General features: G+C 44.9%; 2 protein-coding genes across 5 annotated transcripts in view; one reads left to right on the forward strand and one right to left on the reverse strand.

Annotated features, from left to right (window-relative positions):
- Window positions 1-1,553, reverse strand: part of CDC123 (cell division cycle 123) — a 46,248-nt gene extending 44,695 nt beyond the window's left edge. The window contains exon 1 of one of the 2 annotated variants that reach the window (XM_070380881.1): window positions 1,339-1,553. In XM_070380881.1, the coding sequence (XP_070236982.1) occupies window positions 1,339-1,412 (74 nt within the window). In that variant the 5' untranslated portion in view covers window positions 1,413-1,553. The remainder of the gene's footprint in view (window positions 1-1,338) is intronic. The other variant, XM_005899122.3, reaches the window with a different exon arrangement.
- A 269-nt stretch (window positions 1,554-1,822) lies between these two features.
- Window positions 1,823-21,900, forward strand: NUDT5 (nudix hydrolase 5). 3 transcript variants are annotated; one of them, XM_070380882.1, is made up of 9 exons: window positions 1,823-1,972; window positions 8,936-9,040; window positions 10,440-10,507; window positions 14,549-14,598; window positions 15,892-15,999; window positions 17,794-17,889; window positions 18,458-18,559; window positions 20,110-20,304; window positions 21,661-21,900. In XM_070380882.1, the coding sequence occupies exons 2-8, from the start codon at window positions 8,981-8,983 to the stop codon at window positions 20,142-20,144; spliced, it is 519 nt and encodes a 172-aa protein (XP_070236983.1). In that variant the 5' UTR covers window positions 1,823-1,972; window positions 8,936-8,980; the 3' UTR covers window positions 20,145-20,304; window positions 21,661-21,900. The 3 variants fall into 3 exon arrangements, with proteins under 3 accessions (XP_070236983.1, XP_070236984.1, XP_070236985.1); XM_070380883.1 differs by having other exon boundaries at window positions 1,834-1,976; XM_070380884.1 differs by lacking the exon at window positions 1,823-1,972 and adding an exon at window positions 2,092-2,329.
- Window positions 21,901-22,913: the final 1,013 nt, after the last annotated feature.

Below are 22,913 nucleotides of genomic sequence, written 5' to 3' on the forward strand. Positions count from 1 at the left end.
AGGAAGATAACGTCCACTGCTGCTGTCGAAGCTCTTCCTTGTTTTAGTGCTACTCCAACCATCTTCAAATGCAAAGCTTATCTTCCTTCCAGCTGCTCTAACCTCCATCACACCCTGGATAACTTGGGAGCCCATTCCATGTATGAATAACAGGATGGAAAAGAACTATCTTATGAATACCCTCCTTATGTTCTTCCAAACACTCAGGATCTGAAGTTTCCCTCTCTGTATTCACACTCTCCACCCAAAATAAAAAGGAAGGAAGGGTTGCTATCTGATTAGTAGTAATCTAGAGCCAAAGGGGGGACAGGGCAAAAGACATAAAGTCCTCCCCACAGATACGCAGGTCTTTGAGCTACTCACCTTAGCATGGGAAAGCCTACCCTTGCATCACACTCCAGATGTCACAACTGCTTTTGAACATTTGGGGATGTTTTCCTAGCTGCCTTGCCTACATTACCTTGAATGACCGGGTGAAGGATGAAAACAGTTAATCCTCTGCTTGCCCCGCAAACAGGGCATGGATTCCTTGTTGTGGGCCAGAGAACTAGAAAACAAATACTGTTCCACTCCTCTTCCAGATGGCTTCCTCCCTAACAATACATGTGCTGCTGTTATGTTCAGTCGCTAAGTCGTATCTGTGGGACCCTATGGACTGCAGCATGCCAGGCCTCCCCGTCCTTCACTGTCTCCTGGACTTTGCTCAAACTCATGCCATTGAGTCAGTGATGCTATCGAACCATCTCATCCTCTGCAGCCCTGTCTTCTCCTTTTGCCTTCACTCTTTCCCAGCGTCTGGGTCTTTTTCCAAGGAGTCGGCTCTTCGCATCAGTATACTCTACTGAGGCTTTCCACTGACACTATCATACTGGAGCTTCACAATAGAATTTGAGGCTGGGTCTCACTGTTCTCATTTGACAGGGACCAAAAGCTATTAAGCCCCCACCCTCCGGCGGGTTAGTCAATAGAGAAGTCCAGACTACCCAGTTCGCTGATCACCTTCCCCCACTTGCAATTCTAAAGGCAGGAATGGTGAACTCCCAAGCCTGAACTAGCTTCACCTGCTCCTCAGCCCGCCTCTGACCTTCACTGAGCGACGACGTCGCCCTCCTACCTGCCCAGCACCCTCCCTGACGCACAACACGACGCACGGCAAACATGGATCGACTTCATTCCTCTCCCGACTCTAAAAGACCACTGGGAAGTCGAAATCTGGCCCTGGTGCTCCCATCCGGGCCTGCAGTGTTTTGTTTTGTTTCGTTTTTGATGGAGCTGGGATTCACCCCAAATGTTGCAGTCCCCTTTTGCCCACTGCTCCGGCGTAACCTCCAGTCTCACCTCTTGATAGTGAGGCTGCGGAACAGCGGGTACCATGCGGAGAACTGACAGTGCAACACATGCTCCTTCTTCATTCTCCAGCCGCCGCCGCCGCCGCCGCCGCCGCCGCTGCTGCCTTTCCCTCTCCTCCCTACACCTTCCCGGAACCCTGGTCTCCCGTCCCGGAAGTGCCCGCCGAGCTGGTTTGGTTAAGGACACTTCCGGTCTGTGAGGCAAGGAGGAAGGAGCAGAGAAAAAGAAACTTGGGGCGTGCCTTTAGTGTACACACACACACACGGCAGAGAAAAAGAACCTTGGGCGTGCTTTTAGTGTACACACACCACAAAGTTCTGGCCGCGGGAGAGGAATTCTGTTAAGAGTTCCGAAGAGGGTTGTAAGTCGCGAAACACAGCCCTTGTCGCCTAGCGGCGGACTCTGCCCCGGAAGTAATCTTCTGCGGCGAGGTCACCGGCAGGGGCTGCTACGGGTGCCGCGGGGGGCCGAGCGCGCATCCTCCGTCTCATTTGGCCGCGAGGTGCGGCTGCGACTCCTGAAGTAGAACTGCACCTCCTGAGCCTCGTTTCCTCGGACCCGTGCTTTCTCCTTTCCTCCCCCTTCCTAAAGGAGTCCGCATCCCTTCGCCGCACGCCTGGGAGTAGGTAACTGGGCACGGGCCAATCACATGCAGGGGTTCCTGGCAGGGAGACGGGGGGAGCACACCTGGAGCATGTGGACAGCCGCGCGCTCGACCCGGTTTGCGTCCGCGAGGCGGGGAAACAGGCGGGGAGGGCAAGTTCAGAGGCAAACCAGGGACTGGGGTGGAAAAACTGGGCTCCTAGGAGTCCGGAAAACTGCAAACATCACAGAGAGATGTTAGTTTGAGTGCCGCGGTGGAGGTATCTGCAAAGGGAGTCACGGCCCCCGCTTGGCTCGTGGGGAAGGCTATGAACGAGAGGGAAAGAGCCCCGTCTCTGCGATCCCGGGAGTCAGACTTTGGAAGTTGTACGAGGAGGTAAATTTGGAGGACAGAGGAAAGGAGGGGTGAGGTGAGGTGTCGCTTTTGAGCGTCAAGTTCATTTATTCCATCCTCTTAAACGTAGCAGCTTGCAAAAACACAGCCCGATTGTATCCGTACCCATACCGTGCTGGATTCGTAAGACCGTAAGGAATACTAGTCGAATTTCTAATAAAATTTTTCCTCCTCTTCCTGCCCTATTACCTTATCGTCTGTGTTCTTTTCCTTCCGCAAGTATCAGAAGGCGACCAAAATGTAGAGTACTTTAAAAAGTTCACTTTCTATTTCTAAAGTGAATGAAAAATAACGAGGTGCTGAGAAACACCTTTTAAATCTAACCTTACTTCTTACGGGCTTCCCTGGTGATTCAGACGGTAAAGACTCTGCCTGCCAATGCAGGAGACTCGGGTTTGATCCCTGGATGGGGAAGATCACCTGGAGAAGGTAATGGTAACCCACTCCAGTATTCTTGCTTGAAGAAATCTGTGGACAGAGGAGCCTGGCAGGCTACAGTCCATGGAATCATGAAGAGTCAGGCGCAACTTTCACCGTAACCTTGCTTCTTAGAGTTACCTACCTTGGCCTTGTTGGCAGGCACCTTTGCCTAAGGGCACACATTTTGGATATCTGCTTAAAATTGCACTTTCTTACTGACCCATCTTTGTTGTTCAGTTGCAAAGTAAGCAAAGTGATAGGGGGAGAGTTATTGACTAATTCTAAATGAAATAGTGAAAAAACATTTCCTTCTCTGAATCCATAACATGACTCGTATTGTAGGTTAGAATTTCCAACTGTCTGCTGGTTTTCTCCACTTGAATATCTTACCAGCATCTCAAACTCAGTGTGTCCAAATTTGAACTTGCACCACCCCTTTCTCCCAGTCCCCTCTAAGATCCTCTCCTTCTTAGAATTAGCTTTGGCATCCCCAGAAACTGTTTTAAGAAAAACAAAAAGTCTCATCTGCAAGGAATTAATCTGTTTGTTCACTACTGCTCCACTGTAGTCCAAACCTGTGTTCTCTCTTTTCTGGGCTATTACAAGAGGTCCTTCACTGGTCTTACTGCCATATGACTATAACCAATTAACTTTCCCAAGAGTAAGTACAGTCAGTTCACTCTTGCTTAACCAGAACTAAATGTAATGATTGTAAATCACCTGATAAATAATCAAAAATCGTCAAGTAGTATAATTTCAGTAAAATGTTAGTTCCTTCCTGCCCATCCAACCCCTACACCTACTGAAAAATGAAAGAATACTTTCAGTGGCTTTCCTTTACGATCAAAGTAACTACAGGAAGTTTTCATCATGTAAGGATAATCGTTGTCAGCAAAGAAAATCCATCTGAGGTGGATACCAAAATTTTACCATAGATGGTACAAAAGAAGTACTGATCAAAATGTTATCTTCAGGGACTTCCCTGGTGGTTCAGTGGTTAAGACTCCACAGCAGGGGGCACAAGTTGGATCCCTGGTCAGAATCCCTGATTGCCCTGCAATGCAGCGCCACCCCTCTCCCCAATATATATATACACATACATACATACATATAAAAGTACTGATGGTCCCTTGGATGGCAAGGAGATCAACCCTGAATATTCATTGGAAGGACTGATGCTGAAGTTTCAATACTTTGGCCACCTGATACAAAGAGCTGACTCATTAGAAGAGACCCTGATGCTAGGAAAGATTGAAGGCCAAAGGAGAAGAGGGTGGCAAAGGATACAATGGTTAGATAGCATCACTGACCAGAGAAGGCGATGGCACCCCACTCCAGTACTCTTGCCTGGAAAATCCCATGGAAGGAGGGGCCTGGTGGGCTGCAGTCCATGGGGTCACTAGGAGTCAGACATGACTGAGCGACTTCACTTTATTTTTTCACTTTCATGCATTGGAGAAGGAGATGGCAACCCACTCCAGTGTTCTTGCCTGGAGAATCCCAGGGACAGGGGAGCCTGGTGTCTGCCGTCTATGGGGTCGCACAGAGTCGGACACGACTGAAGTGACTTAGCAGCAGCAGCATCACTGACTCAAAGGTTATGAATCTAAGCAAACTCCAGGAGATAGTGAAGGATGGGGAAGCCATCCTTGTGCTGCAGTCCATGAGGTCACAGAGTCAGGTACAACTTAGTGACCTACAACAACATATATATAATCCTTTAAAAAGCTAAGAATTTTGAAGGTTTATAATTATAACCAAGAATATTAAATGTAACTACATTAATGATATTTTGTTCATTATAAATCAAGTGGTTTTTCTGTATAATTCTGAAAGAACTTAGAATGGAATCTTAGACATACCTAGTAACACACAGTAATTTTTTGCAAAACTTGATCTCCCACTTAATTTCTTTCAAGTTGCCTTATTGATTTCTCTGTCTATAAAACTGCTTGATTGAGTATAGATGGTATTTACAATATTCAGCTATTAGCTAGGGGAGATTAACCAGTGTGTGATTTCTTGCTCTGATTTTTGTTTCACTTTGCAACCTCAGCAAACTGCAGGGACTTGGGTATGGTAATAATTGAATGATGAGGAGCCTGGGTGCATACTCTACAGTCTGGCTTCTGAGAATCTCAGTTTGACTTCTTGAATCTTATTCTTGCTTAACTTGGTAATCCAGCTGTTGTGAAAAGGTGGTCATTTCTCTCTCTTCCCAACCCCAAGAGGAGCATGCACAGCAACAGGAGTTTGTGACGTGCCAGTTAGGGTTGTTGACTGGTTTGTTTGTCAGCAAATGTGGGGAAAAGGGTGGGTGTCCAGCCAAATCTGTGTAAGCCCTTGGAAATGTGTTTATAAGTTGACATCATCCCTTACACAAGGGATTGTTTTTGGCTTTCTTTTGGGAGGGAGTGGGGAGGGAAAGGTTGAGAGCCACAGAGCTTGCTGTAAATTTTCAACCCTTCCCCCAGTCAGTATCTCTGCTTTTTGTTCACGTGGATCCTTCCTCTCAGAGTGTTTTCCTGGCCTTCCTAGTCTCTAGATCGTAGCTTAGTATCAAACTGCCTTTTAAAAGTCACCTTTTTTAAAAGTCTTTACTACTTTCCCTGCCTCCTGAGTGGATGTGACTTGTGCCTCCTTTAAAACACCCTGGCATCACATTGTCTTTCTGGCAGGCATTTGCCTTTATGGCTGTTTGTGTGCTCAGGTGTAATGTCCCCTGGGGCAGGAATCGTGGTCACTTTGTACTTGCAATACACTTGAACTTTTGAACTGTCCAGGTTCGCAGAGCTAGTTTGACACTGCTGCCCGCCACTGTACAGGAGTTCTAAGAATCCTGTGACATTTTCCCCCGGTTTTTGTGCCCTGGAAAAATCATACATCTGGCACATGATAGAACTTCACCTCTTTAACCAGAGTAGGTGAAAACATATTACGTGAATTAGAACACTCAACATTAGGTGTACTGTGTGCCTAATCGCTCAGTTGTATACCCCGCTCCTTGGGAACCCATGGACTGTAGCCCGCCAGGCTCCTCTGTCCGTGGTACAAGGGAGTTTCTGTGTTTTTTTATGTATAACATACACCTACTGGCAAAATGTAGATGACCTTCAGCTCTAGCTAATGAAGTGGATACAATTTGAATTAAACTTTTAAATCTCGAAATAGCATGGAGTCCCTTAGGAAAGCTCTCTGGCTGTGTGATGGAGCCTGAGGTGCAGCCAAGCCTAGAACGCTGACTGGTTTCTGCAAATCTATGTTTGTGGTGACCAGCCCCACACTGCACCATTCAGCTTCTGGCCCTGACTGAAAGGGTGCTGAGAGTAATACTCTTTTTTTGTTTCAGTAATATTTTTGAGGTGGTTTCACAATCATGGACATTTTGGGAATAGAGCAGTATAGAGTATTTTTCTGAAACCACTCTTAAATCCCATTTTTGTTTTTAACACAGTCAATAGATTGCCACAGATAGCTGTTTCCCCTTGGGGCTGATTGCATTCCGGGTAATTACCCAGCCCTATTAGCCACTTTTTACTTTCTTTTTTTTTGTAATTTATGTCAGGAGCTTGTTTTTTGTTTTTCTAGACTTCTCACATTCTAGCTTAAACATTTAAAAATACAATCTGTTTGAAACAACTGCTTCTAGCTTAGCATTTGCCGATCAAGGGTCGATTTTTGATTGCTCCTGGGACTATTTTGTGCTTGAATCTAGCTAACTTGGTTAGATGAGTAGTAGACGAGAATAGGGCTTTTTTAGTTTTTCAGCTCATCAACAGTCTCTGAAGATCTGAGGGCAGTGGAAAGAGAAACGTAAGGGGCCTCAGCAGATTACGCAAATACCTTAAAGTTCCATGAAAATTTGAAGGAACCAGATGCCCTTTTGCCCCTAAAGATACTCACGTGGGGGTCAGGGGAGGACCTCTCTGTTTTTTTTTTTTTTTTTTTTTTTAAAAAACCATGCTGCTCCCGGCAGGTCACTGGGACCTTTGGTCTCAGAAACCAAACATCCATTGCTTTCTTGAAGATGCTCTGATGGCTTCACACACCGACTACGAGCTATTGGTTCCCATGTTTGTATCTGCAGGGTGAGCCTTTTCCTTGATCTGTGCTTTTCTAAATTATGTGTTACTGACCATTTTGTCCGCTGGAGATCCAGATTAAGAATCTTTTCATAGAGAAAATTAGTTTGTCTGGCTCTTCCTGTGTGCCCTTCTGGTGGTGCTTGTACCTCTGAGGACTACAGTTCTCTACTTTTAAGAAGCTTGGGTCAGAGTCACTTTAAAAGGAGGTAAACGTTTTGACTTAATCCAAATGTTTTATACCATTCGAGACAGACTCTGTTGTGCACTGAATGGAGTTTCTTGGTTGCCTGAGAGTCACTTTCTCTTAAGTGTCAGAACTGAAAGAGGGGGGAAGTTCTCCTTCTCTGATATATGTGTTGTAAATAGAAGGGAATGGAAATCGAGGAGATAAAAATCTCGGTGGATAGAGTTCTCTCCTCGGGGTGTGGAGCACTCAAGTGCAGACAAGTAGTAACTGACTAGTGGCACATTTCCATCCAAGGCAGCCTGCCACTTTAATTGTGTATAATAATGTGAACTGTTTGTCTGATTAAACGTTCACCTAATAATTACCATCTGGGTTACTTTCAAAGAAACAGCTGCCTGTTTTCTTTTGCTGTATTCATAGAATTAATATGCTGACTGACGGTCTCTAAATATCTCAACATGCATGTAGCTTACTACTTTGTTACTGAGACGGAGATCAGTTCAGGAAGTCCAGCAGCTAAGTATTATTTCCTGAAAGAGAGAACAGAGAAAACAGAGGGGAGGAGATGATCAGTGAAGCACTCAGTTAACGAAACACAGAATGGGGAAGTTCCTGGTGGCCCAGTGGTTAAGGCTCCATGCTCCCAATGTAGGTGGCCCAAGGCAATGGCACCCCACTCCAGTACTCTTGCCTGGAAAATCCCATGGATGGAGGAGCCTGGTAGGCCACAGTCCATGGGGTTGCAAAGAGTTGGACACGACTCTGTGACTTCACTTTCACTTTTCACTTTTCATGCATTGGAGAAGGAAATGGCAACCCACTCCAGTGTCCTTGCCTGGAGAATCCCAGGGACGGGGGAGCCTGGTGGGCTGCCGTCTATGGGGTCGCACAGAGTCGGACACGACTGAAGTGACGTAGCAGCAGCAGCAGCAGGTTCCATCCCTGGTTAGGGAACTAGATCCCACATGCCACAACTAAGGCCAGCAAAGTCAAATAAATGAATGTTGAAAAATAAAAGGAAGCACAGAGTGAAGTTTCCAGGTTGAAAGGACCCACTGGAATCCACTGAAGTGACATCAGCATCGTCGGATGTCAACAACTGTGGGTTCCAGAGGAGGAACACGGGGTCACATCGAAGAGGATCCAGGATCAGTGACGCCAGATTTCTCAGCAGCTAGCTTGCTTCTCAGAAGCAAGACACTGAGCAGGGTCTCAAAAATGATTTTCAGCCCGTAATTGTATCTGCAGCCAGGTTATCAATCAACTTTGGGGGTAGAAAAAAGATTTTCAGACATTCAGGATACAAGAACTGAGGGAATGCGAGCGAGAGACAACGGAAGTCATGGCCCACAGCCACCTGGATGGGGCTCTCTGCTGACAGATTATGCTTCTGGTTAACTCCTTATGTGCAGCTGTGACTTTGATGCATGTGGAAACTTTGGATGGGCCACTGAACTGTGCAGTTTTTTATTAAAATGGTATATACATTTAACACAGAGATAAATGGGAAAGAGAAGCAGCCAGCCCGTACAATACAAAGTTTCACTGTAAAGGGTTGATAAGGGATGGCAGTTGAGGGGCGGGCATGGGGCATGATGTACAATCTTTGTTCTGTTTCTCCTTGGAAAGTGTTTCTGAAGACCTCAGGCACGGAGGCTGTGGGCTGGTCTCACTGGGCCGCTTTCTGTTCTTTCTGGCTGTTCCCGAGGCCTTGCGTTTCTGTTCCGTCTCCACCTCAGGGCAGCTGGCCGCGCTCCTCCACCTTCAGCAGAGCAATGCAGCTTTGATGACTCCGGATTTTCCCCCATTTAAGTAAATACTTTGACCAGTGACCTGTGGACAAATGTGTAATTCAGAAAAATTAATGTAGCCTAAACCAGTCTCATTCTCTTATAGCGTGAAGTTCTTGCCTGTGGACTGTAAAGCTCAACTAGTTTGAAAATGGAACAAGAAACAGCAGGTTCTTCTCGAAATACCGAACAGTCTATTGTCTCAGAGGAGGTATACATTGTCTTTTTACTTCCCTTCCCCTTTGCCACATAAAGCTGAGTTTAAAAGAAATTTGCAGTTTCAGATGATTGTTTTTAATTCTTTAAGGTAGTTTTTAAACCTATTTCCTGCTCCTTTTAAGGACTTAGGAACACTTTGCTCTTATGTGGTAGCAGTGGTGTCTCTTCATTTTATGTATTAGTGAAATTGAGGCTGTTTTTAAAGTGGGTTTCAACTGTTGATTTTTAAAACTCTCAATCCTTACTTATCTTTTTAAATTTAGTTTTTATTGAAGTATAGTTGATTTATAGTGTTGGGTGAATTTCTGCTGTATGGCAGAGTGATTCAGTTAAATATATATATGTACACACACATCTTTTTCATATTTTTTCACATGGTTTATCCCAGGATGTTGAATATAGTTCCCTGTGCTGTACAGTAGGACCTTGTTGATTGAGTTTTCATTGAAAGCTTCCCTGGATAGAAGAATAAATCATAGATGAATTTTAAGGCTTAGACATTTTGTCCTCAATATCACATATTGGTTAGCTATTTGTGGTCTCAATATGCATGCTTAAGGATAAGAAAAACCTAAGTTGTTAGTTGTGGTCTAAATTCCACAACGAACGTATTGAATATGTCTTGCATATTATTTAGTTTACCTTTTAAAAAGTTTCTTCCTGCAGGAACCATTGCAGAGGACAAATTTTAAATCCTTCATCTTTGAAACTCTGAGCCTGACACCTTTCTGGAATTCTTTTCGATTTAAAAATATTTCTGTGTTGTCTCTGAACAGATCTGCTGAATAAGTATTAGGTTGCCGCTGGCGACAAGTAAAAGAATACTTAGAAAAAGGCCAGTTGCTGCTTTATGTCCACAGGGAACCTTTGCACTCACTCAGTATAGTCTGTAGGTAAGGCAGTCCTGGCCACCTAACCTCCTCGGCATCTAAGTGGAATGATGCTGGGTACCCTTCAGGCTGAGTGGTAAACCCATGTCACTGTGGGGGATGTGCTCCGTTGGCCATGGTGTCCCTGGAGTCGGCTCTGCTGTGTAGTCGTTGGCAGTCAAATGCCACTGAGTTTCACACCCTGAAACACACCTGTGTGACTGGCCCCAGGTTGGAGGAGAGAAGGTTAGGAGCATCCCAGAAACCCCTTCCTGCTCAGACCTCCCCCCACCCCAGAATTCGTGAGTTCTCTTTTCAGTTCTCAGTCCTACCTCCAGAATTCCACAGAACAGCGGGTCCACATCAGAAAAACAGCTTTTACTACTTTGAATTGAAAACTTGGACACAGATTTTGAGGTGGGAAACATCATCATTGAGAGCCACAAAAAATTTGAAAGAATAAAAAAATTAAAAATAGCTCAGTTTGAAAGTTTCCCAACTTACTGTCTGATTTCCTTTTAGTTGATTGCAGAAGGAAAATGGGTCAAACTTGAAAAAACAACTTACAGAGATCCTACTGGTAAAACAAGGTAAACTAATTTTTTTCTTTTTGTAAAATGCTCAGGATTTGGGTTCTTGGGGTCTCTATTTAGTGTTTGGCATAAAAGTTGATCTTTGCCTCACTGTAAGCTCTGTCTTAAAGAATCTAGTTGAGCTGTTTTAATACCATTCTCAAGTAGATTAGGGTGAACCTAAAACTTTTGGGCCAAGCCTAATTTCAGCTGATAAAGCAGCAGAATAATAACAATACAGGTTATTTCCTTCTCTTAAACCAGTTTTTTCATCTCTGAATTAGAATGTAAGAGAAAACACTGCTGGGTTTGGGATAAAATGTGCAGGCTTATACTTGTTCATGGAAAGGTAAGTTGAGAGGGGAAAGTTTTATAAAGCAAATACCAATTGCCATAAAGAAATGTGGGAGTGGGGAGGGAGTTCCTGGAGTCTGGCCCCTGCAGTGTCTTGATACTGTGCTAAGAAAATTATTTGCCGTCAGATCTGTGCATGAAAAACTTTCCATCGTAATTATTTTAAAGGACAAATTGAACATCTTAAAAATAACATCTAAACATCTTAAAAAGAGAAAACAATTATTATAGTGTATTTACTTGGTAAAAAACTGTACAGCCATCTCCAGGGCAGATCATGAAGACAACCTGGTAGTATGAGAAAAGTTCATAAGCTGATAAGAAAATAGGAAATTGGATATATGCTTTTTTTTAATGCTTTTTAAACTCTGCCAAATAATGTGCAAGAAAAGGCTAGAAGGAAAACTGTAGCAAAATATTAATGGCAGCTATGTGACTAGTCTTTTTTCCAACTTTCCTATTCAGCATTTTTTAAAATATCTATCACTATTTTTAATAACAGGAAAGATGTGTTAAAATAAACATTTACTTAGTGAAATAGAAAAAGGAGAATGAGAAAGTAGGAAAACTTTGCTAAATTTAGTATCCAGGTTATATGATATAAATTCATTAATATAAAAACTGTTTTCTACGTGATCAAATAAAAATACCAAATAAAAATACAGAGTTTCTTCATAAGGTAATAAATACATCTCTCATCAGTGTTAAAGTACATGGACTTGCCAGTGATTTTAACAACTTTTAACTATATGTACTAAAGTGGCAAAAAATAGTAACAAGGTCCAGTGTTGGAGAGCTGTGGGGAACATTAAGATGTCCGTAGCACGGTCCAAACCAAGGTGAGAAAGCTGATCGCAGCTCACCCCATCCACAGAGCAGTGAGCCGGCTGTGCAGGACTAGGCCAGAGACGCCAGGAGGTCCGGGCCTCGGTGACATGACAGGTGCATTTACACTTGTGAAAACGCAACCAGAGCTCAGAGCCCAGCCTACCTGGATCAGTTTGGTTCTCTTTCTTGTTGAATTAAGCTTATGACACAAAATAGAGCCCTTGACACCAGCCAGTGTGAAGGGTACGTGTTGATTGTCACCCCCCAGCTCTGCACCTGCTCCCCATCCTCACTTCATCAGGGATGTGCCTCGGAATCACGTGGGACCTGTTTCCAAGTACTCACAATTCGGTCTCAACTTCCGGAGACTCCTCCGGCAGAGGGGAGTGGGCTCTGGGGTCTCCAAACTCCACACCGTGAGCCTATTGACAACACATTCCTCCCCATCCGTCCATACACAGGACTCCCTGTGGCCTCCAGAAGCTCTCGTTTGAGACATTAACATCTCATACCTGGTTGTCAGACTTCAGAGCGCTTAAAGCAGACTATGATTTATACATTTATAAAATACTACATGTACAAAATAAAACTGCAGCTAGAGAATTCTTTGTCCCTCTCTCATTCATGGACGAGGGTATGGAATTGATCTGGGGAGAGATGTTGATCTTATGCCTCTTAATCAGCATTCAGGACAGAGCTGAGCTCACTCTCTGGTGCCCTGTCTACCTCTTGGAGTTGGTTGCCTAGAGGGAAGACAGTGAAACAGGCTTTCCTATAACAAATATTAAAAACAGTAACTCAACTGGAGGGCTTCCCAGGTGCTCTGGTAAAGAATCTGCCTGCCAATGCAGGAGACGTGGGTTTGATTCCAGGGTCAAGAAGATCCCCCAGAGAAGGAAACAGCAATCGACTCCAGTGTTCTTGCCTGGAGAATCCCATGGACAGAGGAGCCTAGCAGGCTACAGTCCATGGGGTTGCAAAAGAGTTGGGTACAACCTAGCGACTAAACAGGTCAACCAGAATCAGAATTCTAAAGCTACCAGAGACTGTTAAGACAACGTACTCTCAGTTCCCTGGTTTTACAGGTGAGAAAACAGTCACCAGGAGGTCGCGACTGTAGGGTCACCTAGTGACCAAGTGGAGACGCGGAGTTTCTGACTCAATTAGGTGGACAGCTCTCCTCTCTGAGTCCCTCTGAGATGATTGGAGCTCTCAGGGAGATTCTTATTCTGCTGCTAAGTCGCTTCAGTCGTGTCTGACTCTGTGTGACCCCATAGACGGCAGCCCACCAGGCTCCCCTGTCCCAGGGATTCTCCAGGCAAGAACACTGGAGTGGGTTGCCATTTCCTTCTCCAATACATAAAAGTGAAAAGTGAAAGTGAAGTCGCTCAGTCATGTCCAACTCTTCGCAACCCCATGAACTGCAGCCTACCAGGCTCCTCTCTCCATGGGATTTTCCAGGCAAGAGTACTGGAGTGGAGTGCCATCGCCTTCTCCGTTCTTGTTCTAGGATTTCTAATAAATATCTATTTTGTGGCTCCATTCTGCTCATTTACTTCCTCTTAACCACTATAATGATGCTCCTCTCTCTGCTTCCCTTGTTCCTAGTGTGTTTGGGATGGGACCTTCAGTGCTTCTCCCAGCTATCTTCTTCAGTCTTTAGGACTAACCCTAAGAGACCGCAGAGAGGACTGGGCCAACAGGTGTTCCGTCACTTATGATCTGTATCACTGACTGATCAGAATGGCTTGTTGGCTGGCTTCTTGCTACTAACGGGAATGTTGGCAGCTGTGAGTTGTCATGGCGGTCCTACTGATTGTCACATGTTCATTTTGACAGATTTGCCCTTTAGAACTTGGGTACAATACTGAAAGATCTAGTTTACAGAAAGTTTTTTTTTAAACTGGATTAAATATCGGACATTTTTTCATAGAAACGTGGCAAGGTCCAAGCCTTAAGGACAACTGGCTAAAGGGTATGAGGGTTACTCTGAGGAGCAGCTCTTATACTCACTCTCACTGTAGGGAGACCGACATCAGATGTGGACACCTTTCTCTCCCTGGGCCCACTTGGATGTCTTCCTCCTTTTAAATCCAGAATTGTTTGCTTCCTTACCCTCATCTCTAACCACTGCTTTTCTCTATTGAAGGCTTAAGAATGAGGAAGAAATTCCCCAACCCCCTTTAAACAGCAGGATTGTGCCAGTAACAGGGTTGTCAGTACCAGGTTCCCTGAGACAAATAGCTGGTCAGGAATAAGGCCCTAAGAGGGGACCAGGAACCCCTCACCCCACTTGTTCTTCTGGGGAACGTTTTCCTCTTACATGGTATCTCACAAATGCAAAGCAGAGCACTTACCTAAGAGGATTAATTCCTCAGTTAGTAAATAGTAAATTTCTTAAATTGAGTGTTCAGGGTCACTGGTGTTAAAATGTCCCCTGTACACAACTGTCTCAGTGGTTCACATGGCGCAGCGTCCTTTGGAATTTGCACAGGGGCGGGGTTTGCACTGACTGCTTCGTGGCCTTCAAAGCTTGATCATCAGCTGTGCTACTCACCGCAGATCCATGATCCAAACTGAGGTGTTTCAGGTAAATGACTTGCGAGCTAATTGGAAAGCAGCTCAAGTGAAGAGCAGGCCCTCCATTCAGAGGCAGAGGGTTAGATGTAGTCAGCAGTGGATTTCCTTGGTAATTTTTGAAGCTGTGGGAAAGCAGTTGGCTCTTTTTTCAATACAGCTCTTTACTGCGTGGTGTTCTTGGCCATTATCCTCAGCACATGTGCATGCTTTGAACTTGTGCTGGTTACACACACAAAACCTAAGAACAGTCTCCTCTTCGACACTAATGCTTTCGACTTTTCTTGTCTGCCCAAACAGAACATGGGAGACCGTGAAGCGGACAACCAGGAAAGGCCAGTCGGCTGACGGTATGAGTGCAGACCTGTTAGAACTCTCCCAAAGCAAGTCCCCACACATGAGTGTGGGAGCTGGGGGTAGGACGGTTTCTTACTATAACCAGGACTTCAGAGCAGGGTTGTCTTCACATGTGATTTTTCATCCTTAACTCTGGTTTTCTGTTTGCAACAACTAAATCCAGCTTTCTTTATAAGTAACTTCTGGTTCCTGTTACATAGGCTCAGAACAGTGTTTCTGAAGGGAAGATGTAATCCCATTCAGAGCCAAACACAAGTCAGTGTAATTTGAAGCTACACACTGTGTCTAGACGTGTTACGACTTCTAGAAATCCCCTTGTGTTCTGGACAGAGCATCTGGGTGAGAGCCTTTAGTCTGGAAATCTTACTTGGCACAACTACGTGCTTTATAGTAGTGACCACTTGCTTTGAGGAAATGAGGCAATGAATTAGGAAAAGACTATTCGTTCAGTCCACCTTCCCTTCCAGGCATGAATGCTTTGGCTACAAATATCCCAGAAACAGTCCTGAAAACCACCTCTGGTCTAGGGGAAGTTGGGCAATAGGTCTTTCTCGTTTTCCCCTTTTATTTTTCCACTTTGTTCTGGGTTCTGGTTTTCCTAGAAGCAGACAGAGTAGCTGCTGCAGCTGCTGTGTTTTCATGCTGGGGAAGTGAGAGGAGCTGAGTGGTCCTCCTGAACAGTTGTGTTTTCCAGAATCCAGTGGCCTTTGGGTTTGGTTTGGTGTGAAGGCCAAATAACTTGGGAGAAAAGGCCTTTCTTTTATCCTAAAACAATAAAGCTCAGTGTAGCTAGCATATACTATGAACAATGGAACTTACTCTCTATTGGTGAAAGGAAATCTTAAGAGCACAGATCAGCGTAACTTCAGTGGCCGCCTGGCTGCAGCTGAGTGAGAAATGGTCTCCACAGAGGTTCATGGAGACTGAAATTTTGACTTGGACCCTGGGCTAAATGTTTACTTCTAGTTGTGATATTATTTTAAAGAAATCATGACAATAAAAATCTTTTATTTTATAAAATAAAGGTTTATTTTATAAAAAAGAAAATTAAACAACATGGAAGTGTCATTATTTTTTCCTTGTTTTTCTTAATGAGAATAACTTCCAAAGTTAACTGTCAGTATTATAGCTTAAATTAACTTCCTATTACTAATGGCAAATACAAGAAAGACTTTAGTTGCAGTGTTTCTTAAAAGATGGGCTTTCAGTTAGACTGCTCTAGACAAAAATCACTGGTGTTGCTGACCTTCCACTGGGGTTTCCCTGGTTTTATTTCCTGCTGGCAGGTGTGGCAATCATCCCTGTGTTGCAGAGAACCCTTCACTACGAATGCATCATTCTGGTGAAGCAGTTCCGACCCCCAGTGGGGGGCTACTGCCTAGAATTCCCCGCGGGTGAGTAACAACACTGGGTGGAGAATCGCCCCTGGGGGACAGTGGGACTAAGCCCAGGCAGAGCCTGAGGACGGTGGTGGTTAAATATTTAACAGCTTTTCATCTGTCCATGTGGTTTCAAGTAAAAACCACTCGTGCACTGAAGTACCTCCAGGCCACACCCCAGTGATCCGCAAATCCAGAGAGGTGTCACAGCTCACTTTTCCAGGCCACCTGCCCTCCTCTTAGCAACATTCTTTCTCATTCTTTCTAGCCTCTTTTGAGTCATTGCTTTTCCTTAATTTGTCAGAAGTATTTCATTTTCCATCACTCGCAATCTGCCTCTGGCAAATTTACGCAGTAACTACGCCCAGCTCTTTAAAAACTGAATGGAAAAGATACCATGATCCTCCCATACCTAAGCAGGCCAAGGAAATTGTCTTAATTTCAACTTGAATATTTTTTCAGTTGTTACAGAAGGTATCTAAAATTGAATGCACTACATATTGTAGGACTTCATTGGGTTGTTTCCGTCTGAAGAGATGAGGTCTCATTTCTTGTTAGTGGTGAAGTTCTATATTTTCAGTGCATCTCATAACACATTAAGTAACAGGTTTATTTTCTTTCTCATTTCCTTGCCATTTCACTGAAGAAATAACTTTAAAAGTAATTGAGGGACTTTCCCTGGTGGTCCACTGGTTAAGAATCCACCTGCCAGTGCAGGGAACAGGGGTTTAAGCCCTGGTCCAGGAAGATCCCACGTGCTGTGGAGCAGCTAAACCCACGCACCACCTCTTCTAAAGTCTGTGCGCTCTAGAGCCCTGGAGCTGGCAACAAGAGAAGCCACTGCAATGAGAAGCCCTCGCCTGCAACTAGCTGCTACTGCTGCTACTAAGTCGCTTCAGTCGTGTCCGACTCTGTGCCACCCCATAGACGGTAGCCACCAGGCTCCCCCGTCCCTGGGATTCTCCAGGCAAGAACACTGGAGTGGGTTGCCATTTCCTTCTCCAGTGCATGAAAGTGAGAAGTGAAAGTGAAGTCGCTCAGTCATGTCTGACTCTAGCCACCCCATGGACTGCAGCCCACCAGCCTCCTCCATCCATGGGATTTTCCAGGCAAGAGTACTGGAGTGGGATGCCATTAGCCCCCAATTGCTGCAAATAGAGAAAGCCCACGTGCTGCCATGCAGACCCAGTGTATCCAAAAATAGAACCGATAAGCCATTTTAGTTAAAAGTAATTGACTAACCCATGTTCACTTTTTCTTAGCATTTTTAGACTTCCTTTCAGAAAAAAGGACTTGCTATGCTGCTGTCCCCCTCCCAGTGAACTAGTGCTACCTGCATCCTCCCCCACCCCCAACCCCACGCCAACCCGCGCGGCCTTTGCTTCCCTCCTTTCCCATCTTCTCCTGCCCAGGAGTCATTAGCAACTGGTGATTGCCTACAGGGCCTCCACGTGGCTCTGAGGGAGGAAAGCAAGATGGGTAACATTGTCCCCATGTCTGCGCCGTGGTCACGTGACTCGTCCAGAACCCCGCCGGCCCGCACCCAAATGAATCCGCCGGCGCAGGAGGTCGTGCTGTACCGTAGCGTTGACGCTGAGGTGCTCACAGAAGCATCTAGGGCTAAACACGAGAAGCAGAACCTACTAAATATGCCCAGAGTGGTGTTCTGCCTTTAGTTTTTCTATAATGGATCAGAACCTGAGGCAGTTTTATCTGCACGCCCACTTTTCCCAGACCTGTTGGTTCTTGGCACGTGGCTCAGCAGCAGGGGGTTCCCTGTCCCGCCTCTCACGTGCCTGGGACTTGCAGGTCTCATCGATGACAACGAAAGCCCGGAAGCAGCTGCTCTTCGAGAGCTCGAGGAGGAAACCGGCTACAAGGGCGACGTTGCTGAATGCTCTCCAGGTTCGTGCTGCTGCCACAAAACCAGCCCAATGGTCGATTGTTCTGGATGTGAAAGGATTGAGTCTTTGGCTGTTCTTTATGTTGGGAATTTAGATGGCTTCTATTTGGCTAATTCCCTGAAGACAAAGCCTAGATGAAGGCTAGTCATCTGTAAGTGAATCGCGTCCCCCCTCCCCACCAGGAGAGCACAGCTGAAAAAAAAGTGACCGGAAATTGGAGAAAAATTAGGGTGCCTTTCAGGGTTTCCACATTCTAAGCTTTATTACCTATCTCACCTACATGCCACACTTGTTAGTAGAGGACTTTATTGATGTGGTGAAAGGATTTTACCTCTAACCCCTCAGACTTAGCAAACTTCCCTCAAGAACTCGGGGGGAAATGAGTAGTGATTACACGTGTGCTTTGCAGCCTTGCAGCAGCGTGTGTACTAAGCAAATAGGAGAAACTAGTTCTCTTGTGTGACTTCCATGTTAACGAGTCGCAAGCTGACTCTTCCTCCAGAGACAGTTCAGTGATGAATGACATCTCACTAGTGCCGGGAAAGGTGACCTGCTGCCTCTCTCCCCAGCTGTATGCATGGATCCAGGCTTGTCAAACTGTACCGTACACATCGTGACCGTCACTATCAATGGAGATGACGCTGAAAATGTAAGGCCTAAGCCAAAGCCAGGTACGTGTGGACTGGCTGCGTTGACAGTGGTTGTGCTGCACTGAGTATCTTTTAACATGCTACTAGTTTGACTTTTATTAACAGAATAATGGTCTTTTCACAGATGCTTCATCAGTACACTTGGCTATTTTTCTCATCTTGTGTATTTAGCACTTTTCTCACAGCACATTCTTGATTTTTATGCTTTATATAAAATGTTAAATTATGTATTTCATGTTTTCTGTATGGGGTTTATTCCCACTTAAGAGCTACGGACCTTAAATAGTAAACAGTGAACATTTTCAGAATCACTCTGATTTCTGTCTCCCATCTATTGCAAGACTGGCAGGAATGCTGTGGCACAGCACCACATTAACTATTCCTTGAGTTCCATGTTTAGTGACGCTTTGGGGAAATTCTTTGCCCTGTGTTTCTCAGCAGGCTTGGATTCAGAGGCCATAATGCCTGTCATTTCCACGTGCTCTCCCAACCCCGTGGAGGGTGGTGGCGACACAGACATCACCATACTTCATGTGTCAGAGTGGAGGTCTTCCACTTCCCAGCCCTTTCAGTTCCACAATGTTGCCAGTTTCCCATCGCAGCTGATTTTAAGTGCTCGATTTTCAAACCAGCGGATGTAACATGCTGAGGAAGAGTTTGGCAGTTCCTCAGAGTTACACATGGAATTAGCCTGTGACCCAGCAATTCCACCCCTAGGTGAATCCCTGGAAGAATCAAAAGCAGGGGCTCCAATAGATAGGTGATTCAGCATCACTCACAATACCCAAAAGGTGGAAACAACCCGAGTGTCCATTAACAGAGGGGTATACAAAATGTGGCCCATTCTAACAGTGGAATATTATTCAGCCATAAAGCAGTGAAGCAGGCTGATACATGAAGCTTGAAAGCACTGTGCTCAGTGAGATTAAGCTGGACACAGGAGGGCAAATATTGTGTGATCCCACTGTGTGATTAGCACGTGTGGTACCTTAATAATATTATCACACAATATTTGCCTTATTGGCAAATACATGTGTGATACCGTAATAATATCACACAATATTTCCCTTATTGGCAAATATTGTGTGATACCTGTATATTATGATACCTACCTGTTTCATAGAGACAGAAGGTGGAATCAAGGTCACCGAGGAGTGGGGGATGGGGAATTCTTATTCAGTGGGCACCACCTTTCTTTTCTGGATGATGAAAATGTTCTCATGATTGCACAGCAATGTGAATGTGTTCAATGCCACTGAATTAGTACCTTCAGAAATGGTCAAATTGGTAAGTTTTATGTTATATATATTTTAACAGTTTAAGAATACATATACAAATGTGTATATATATCTCACAGAATATGCTTTAAACTTGGCTATGAAAACATTTGATTTGGAGAAGAATAACATTGTACTGTTGGGATTTTTTTTTCCTTTAACCATGTTTATAAATGAAATTAGTAGAGACCCAGGTTTCTGTTAAACGCTTGTAGCCTTGTCACATCTTGCACAAAAGCCATGTGGTTTGGCACTCTGGGCCTTGCTGAGATGTCCTCTTCTGTGTGTTTTCAGGGGATGGAGGTACGTCGTCCCACCCCGGGGGCTGACCTTGTGCACCGCGTGTTGCGGCGGGAGTGGCTGAGGCATCGTGAGTTGCTCTAGTGGGCTCACCTGGTGTCTGGCTCTGTTTTCACTTGTACTTTGTTTGTTTAGAATTTGTGGAAGTAATTTCCTTACCAAAGAATGACCTGCTGAATAGACTTGAGGGTAAGCACTCTTGATTATCACCTGACTTTCTCTGTTTTTCCCACCCCTAACCCCAACAAATGGGGTACTAAACATAACTATTTCCTTGTTCTTCCTCATTAAATACCTAGAAACTGTTCTAAAAATACCTAGAAACTGTTATAAAACTGCAAGTGATCTATGATGTCTCCTTTCCGGGTGGCAGAGCATTTGAAAATAGAAAAACATTCCATGTCAAGTCAAAATCATGGCCACCGTCACTGGCAGCACAGCTCTGAGGCCCACAGGTCAGACTGGGTTGAGGCTCAGCTGACCGTGTATTAGTTACAACTTGGAACAAGTTCCTTAGCTTTTCTCATTAAATGAGAACAGTAAGACAGCCCCTGCCTCTGAGAAGGCAGGAGTAAAACTAAACAGGATAATGCTGCCACACAGATGCTGGAAGGTTATGTTCTGTTTCTTTTTTTATATTAGCTAATATCCCTTACAAAAATTCCTTCCTTCTTCTTTCCAGCTAACTTCCCTTCCAGCCTTGTGGGGGCGGAATATTGAGGATGGTGGAGAGGAATCTGTAGATATAGAAGTGGGAGGGGCAAAGAAAGCCCCTTTACTAGCCAGCTTTACTAGCATCACAATATAGTTATCATTATTTATTCATATTCAGCAAGTTACTTTTGGGAAGTGGGCTAGAAGGCCTTTGGCGCTCAGTTTGCTATGAGGATAGTTTTCAGAGTTCCCCCACCCCCAGCCCACCCCCAGCTGGCACAGATGAACAAGACGGAACCCTGTCTTTGAGGGTCAGACTGTCTCTGAGCTTGTTCCTGATCAAGTGGCTGGGAAACAAGGGGCAGATTGCCATCTGAGTAAAACAGAAGTCCTCACGAAAGCCCCTTGAGGTCTGACTCTGAGACCTCACTCCAGTCCCTCTGAATGCACAGCTTCACCTCCACGTGGAACACGTGTGTCCCTGACAGTGGAGAGAACGCGTGAGTCATCATCGCTGGGTGGTTTAGAGCGGCAGAACCCTGCAGTGAGCCATCCACGAGGTGATGGATGGATCTGTGAACTTAAAAGCTTCACTGTTTTCACATTAAAATCATCACCTGGCTTTTGTGCTCTTCTGTCTTCTTTTTCTTGTTCCAACTTTTCCTTGTTCTTGTCTCATGCTGGAGACATAATCCTGCTCTTACATCCTGCATTCTTCCACTAGGGTAAGATCCCTGAAGGCAGAAAGTGTCTTGCTCATCCCCGTTACCACAGCACCTAGCACAGGAATGGCACACAAGTGGCTGCTCAGTGAACGCTGGCTGACTGGGAAGGGGTGTTATTATCCGTTTTCGACTTGGTTATCTGACTTATGCTCTTCACCTCCTCCAGCCCTGATAGCTGAAGAACATCTGATGGTGGACGCCAGAGTCTATTCCTACGCTCTGGCATTGAAACACGCAAACACGAAGCCGTTTGAGGTGCCCTTCCTGAAGTTTTAAGGACGAAGGACAGTAGCCGTCCTTTTGTAAACAGGACACCAGGCCTCCTTCACTGAGACTTCATAATCAGCTTAGTTGTAATGGAGATTTGAAATTAGCTTTTTCTTAAAATAAAACAACACAGAATGCATGTGGTGGTATGGAATTGTAATTACAGGTAAGCTGTAGCCATCATTTAAATGCTAGACTCCAGCTCATATTAACAGAGAACACAAAATGCTGGTATGTTAAATCCAGCTGTTAAAAAAAAAAAAAAAAGCTCAGGTATTACTTTTCTAATCTAATCCAGGAGATACATAGGAAAATAGTCCTGAATTCCAAATTAGATCATTTCTTCCCAGTCCACACTAAAAACTATGTATGCAAATAACCATTTAAGGTGTCAGGTTTTTTTTTTTTTAAAGCCACATCTGTATAAGGACTTTCTTATACTCTCTGACTGAGTTATCTACTATATGGAATTAATCCACATAGCAGAGGAGATTAAAATAGGAATAACATTTGTGATAAGCAGATGTTTCCACTTAGCTGTCTGTACAGCCACCTACCTGCTGGAGGTTGACCAGCTCTTATATAATGAAAAATGGTTGACTCATTAATGAAAATACAGGGCTCTGCTCAAAAGCACGTGTATATACTTTAGAACCTCATTTCTTATCCTCACCTCAAAAAGTAGTTTCTAAAAACCGTATCCCTAGTATCAAGATTTACATGATTTGGGGCACTGTCTTGGTGGCTCAGATGGTAAAGAATCTGCCTGCAATGCAGGAGACCCAGGTTCAATCCCTGGGTTGGGAAAATCCCCTGGAGAAGGAAATGGCACCCCACCCCAGTACTCTTGCCTGGAGAATCCCATGGACAGAGGAGCCTGGTGGGCTGCAGTCCATGGGGTCACAAAGACTCGGACCTGACTGAGCGACTTTGTTTCTTTCACTTGGTGTTGAACCATGAGTGTAGCCAGCATGGCTAGCAAGTATGTGTGTTCTTTAAAGGAAAATACGGGGGACTGTCTCTGGCTCGCGTCCCGCCACCCCCCATCCTCAAAGTCCACCAGTGTCTCTGGCCATCTTCTTACCTCTCGAGCTTGGCTCCCGTGTGGCCTCCAGCGGCTCCAGCATCACTGCCTGTTAGGTGCACAATTCT

The sequence above is a fragment of the Bos mutus genome, chromosome 13, assembly GCF_027580195.1.
Source record: "Bos mutus isolate GX-2022 chromosome 13, NWIPB_WYAK_1.1, whole genome shotgun sequence".
Lineage (NCBI taxonomy): Eukaryota > Metazoa > Chordata > Mammalia > Artiodactyla > Bovidae > Bos > Bos mutus.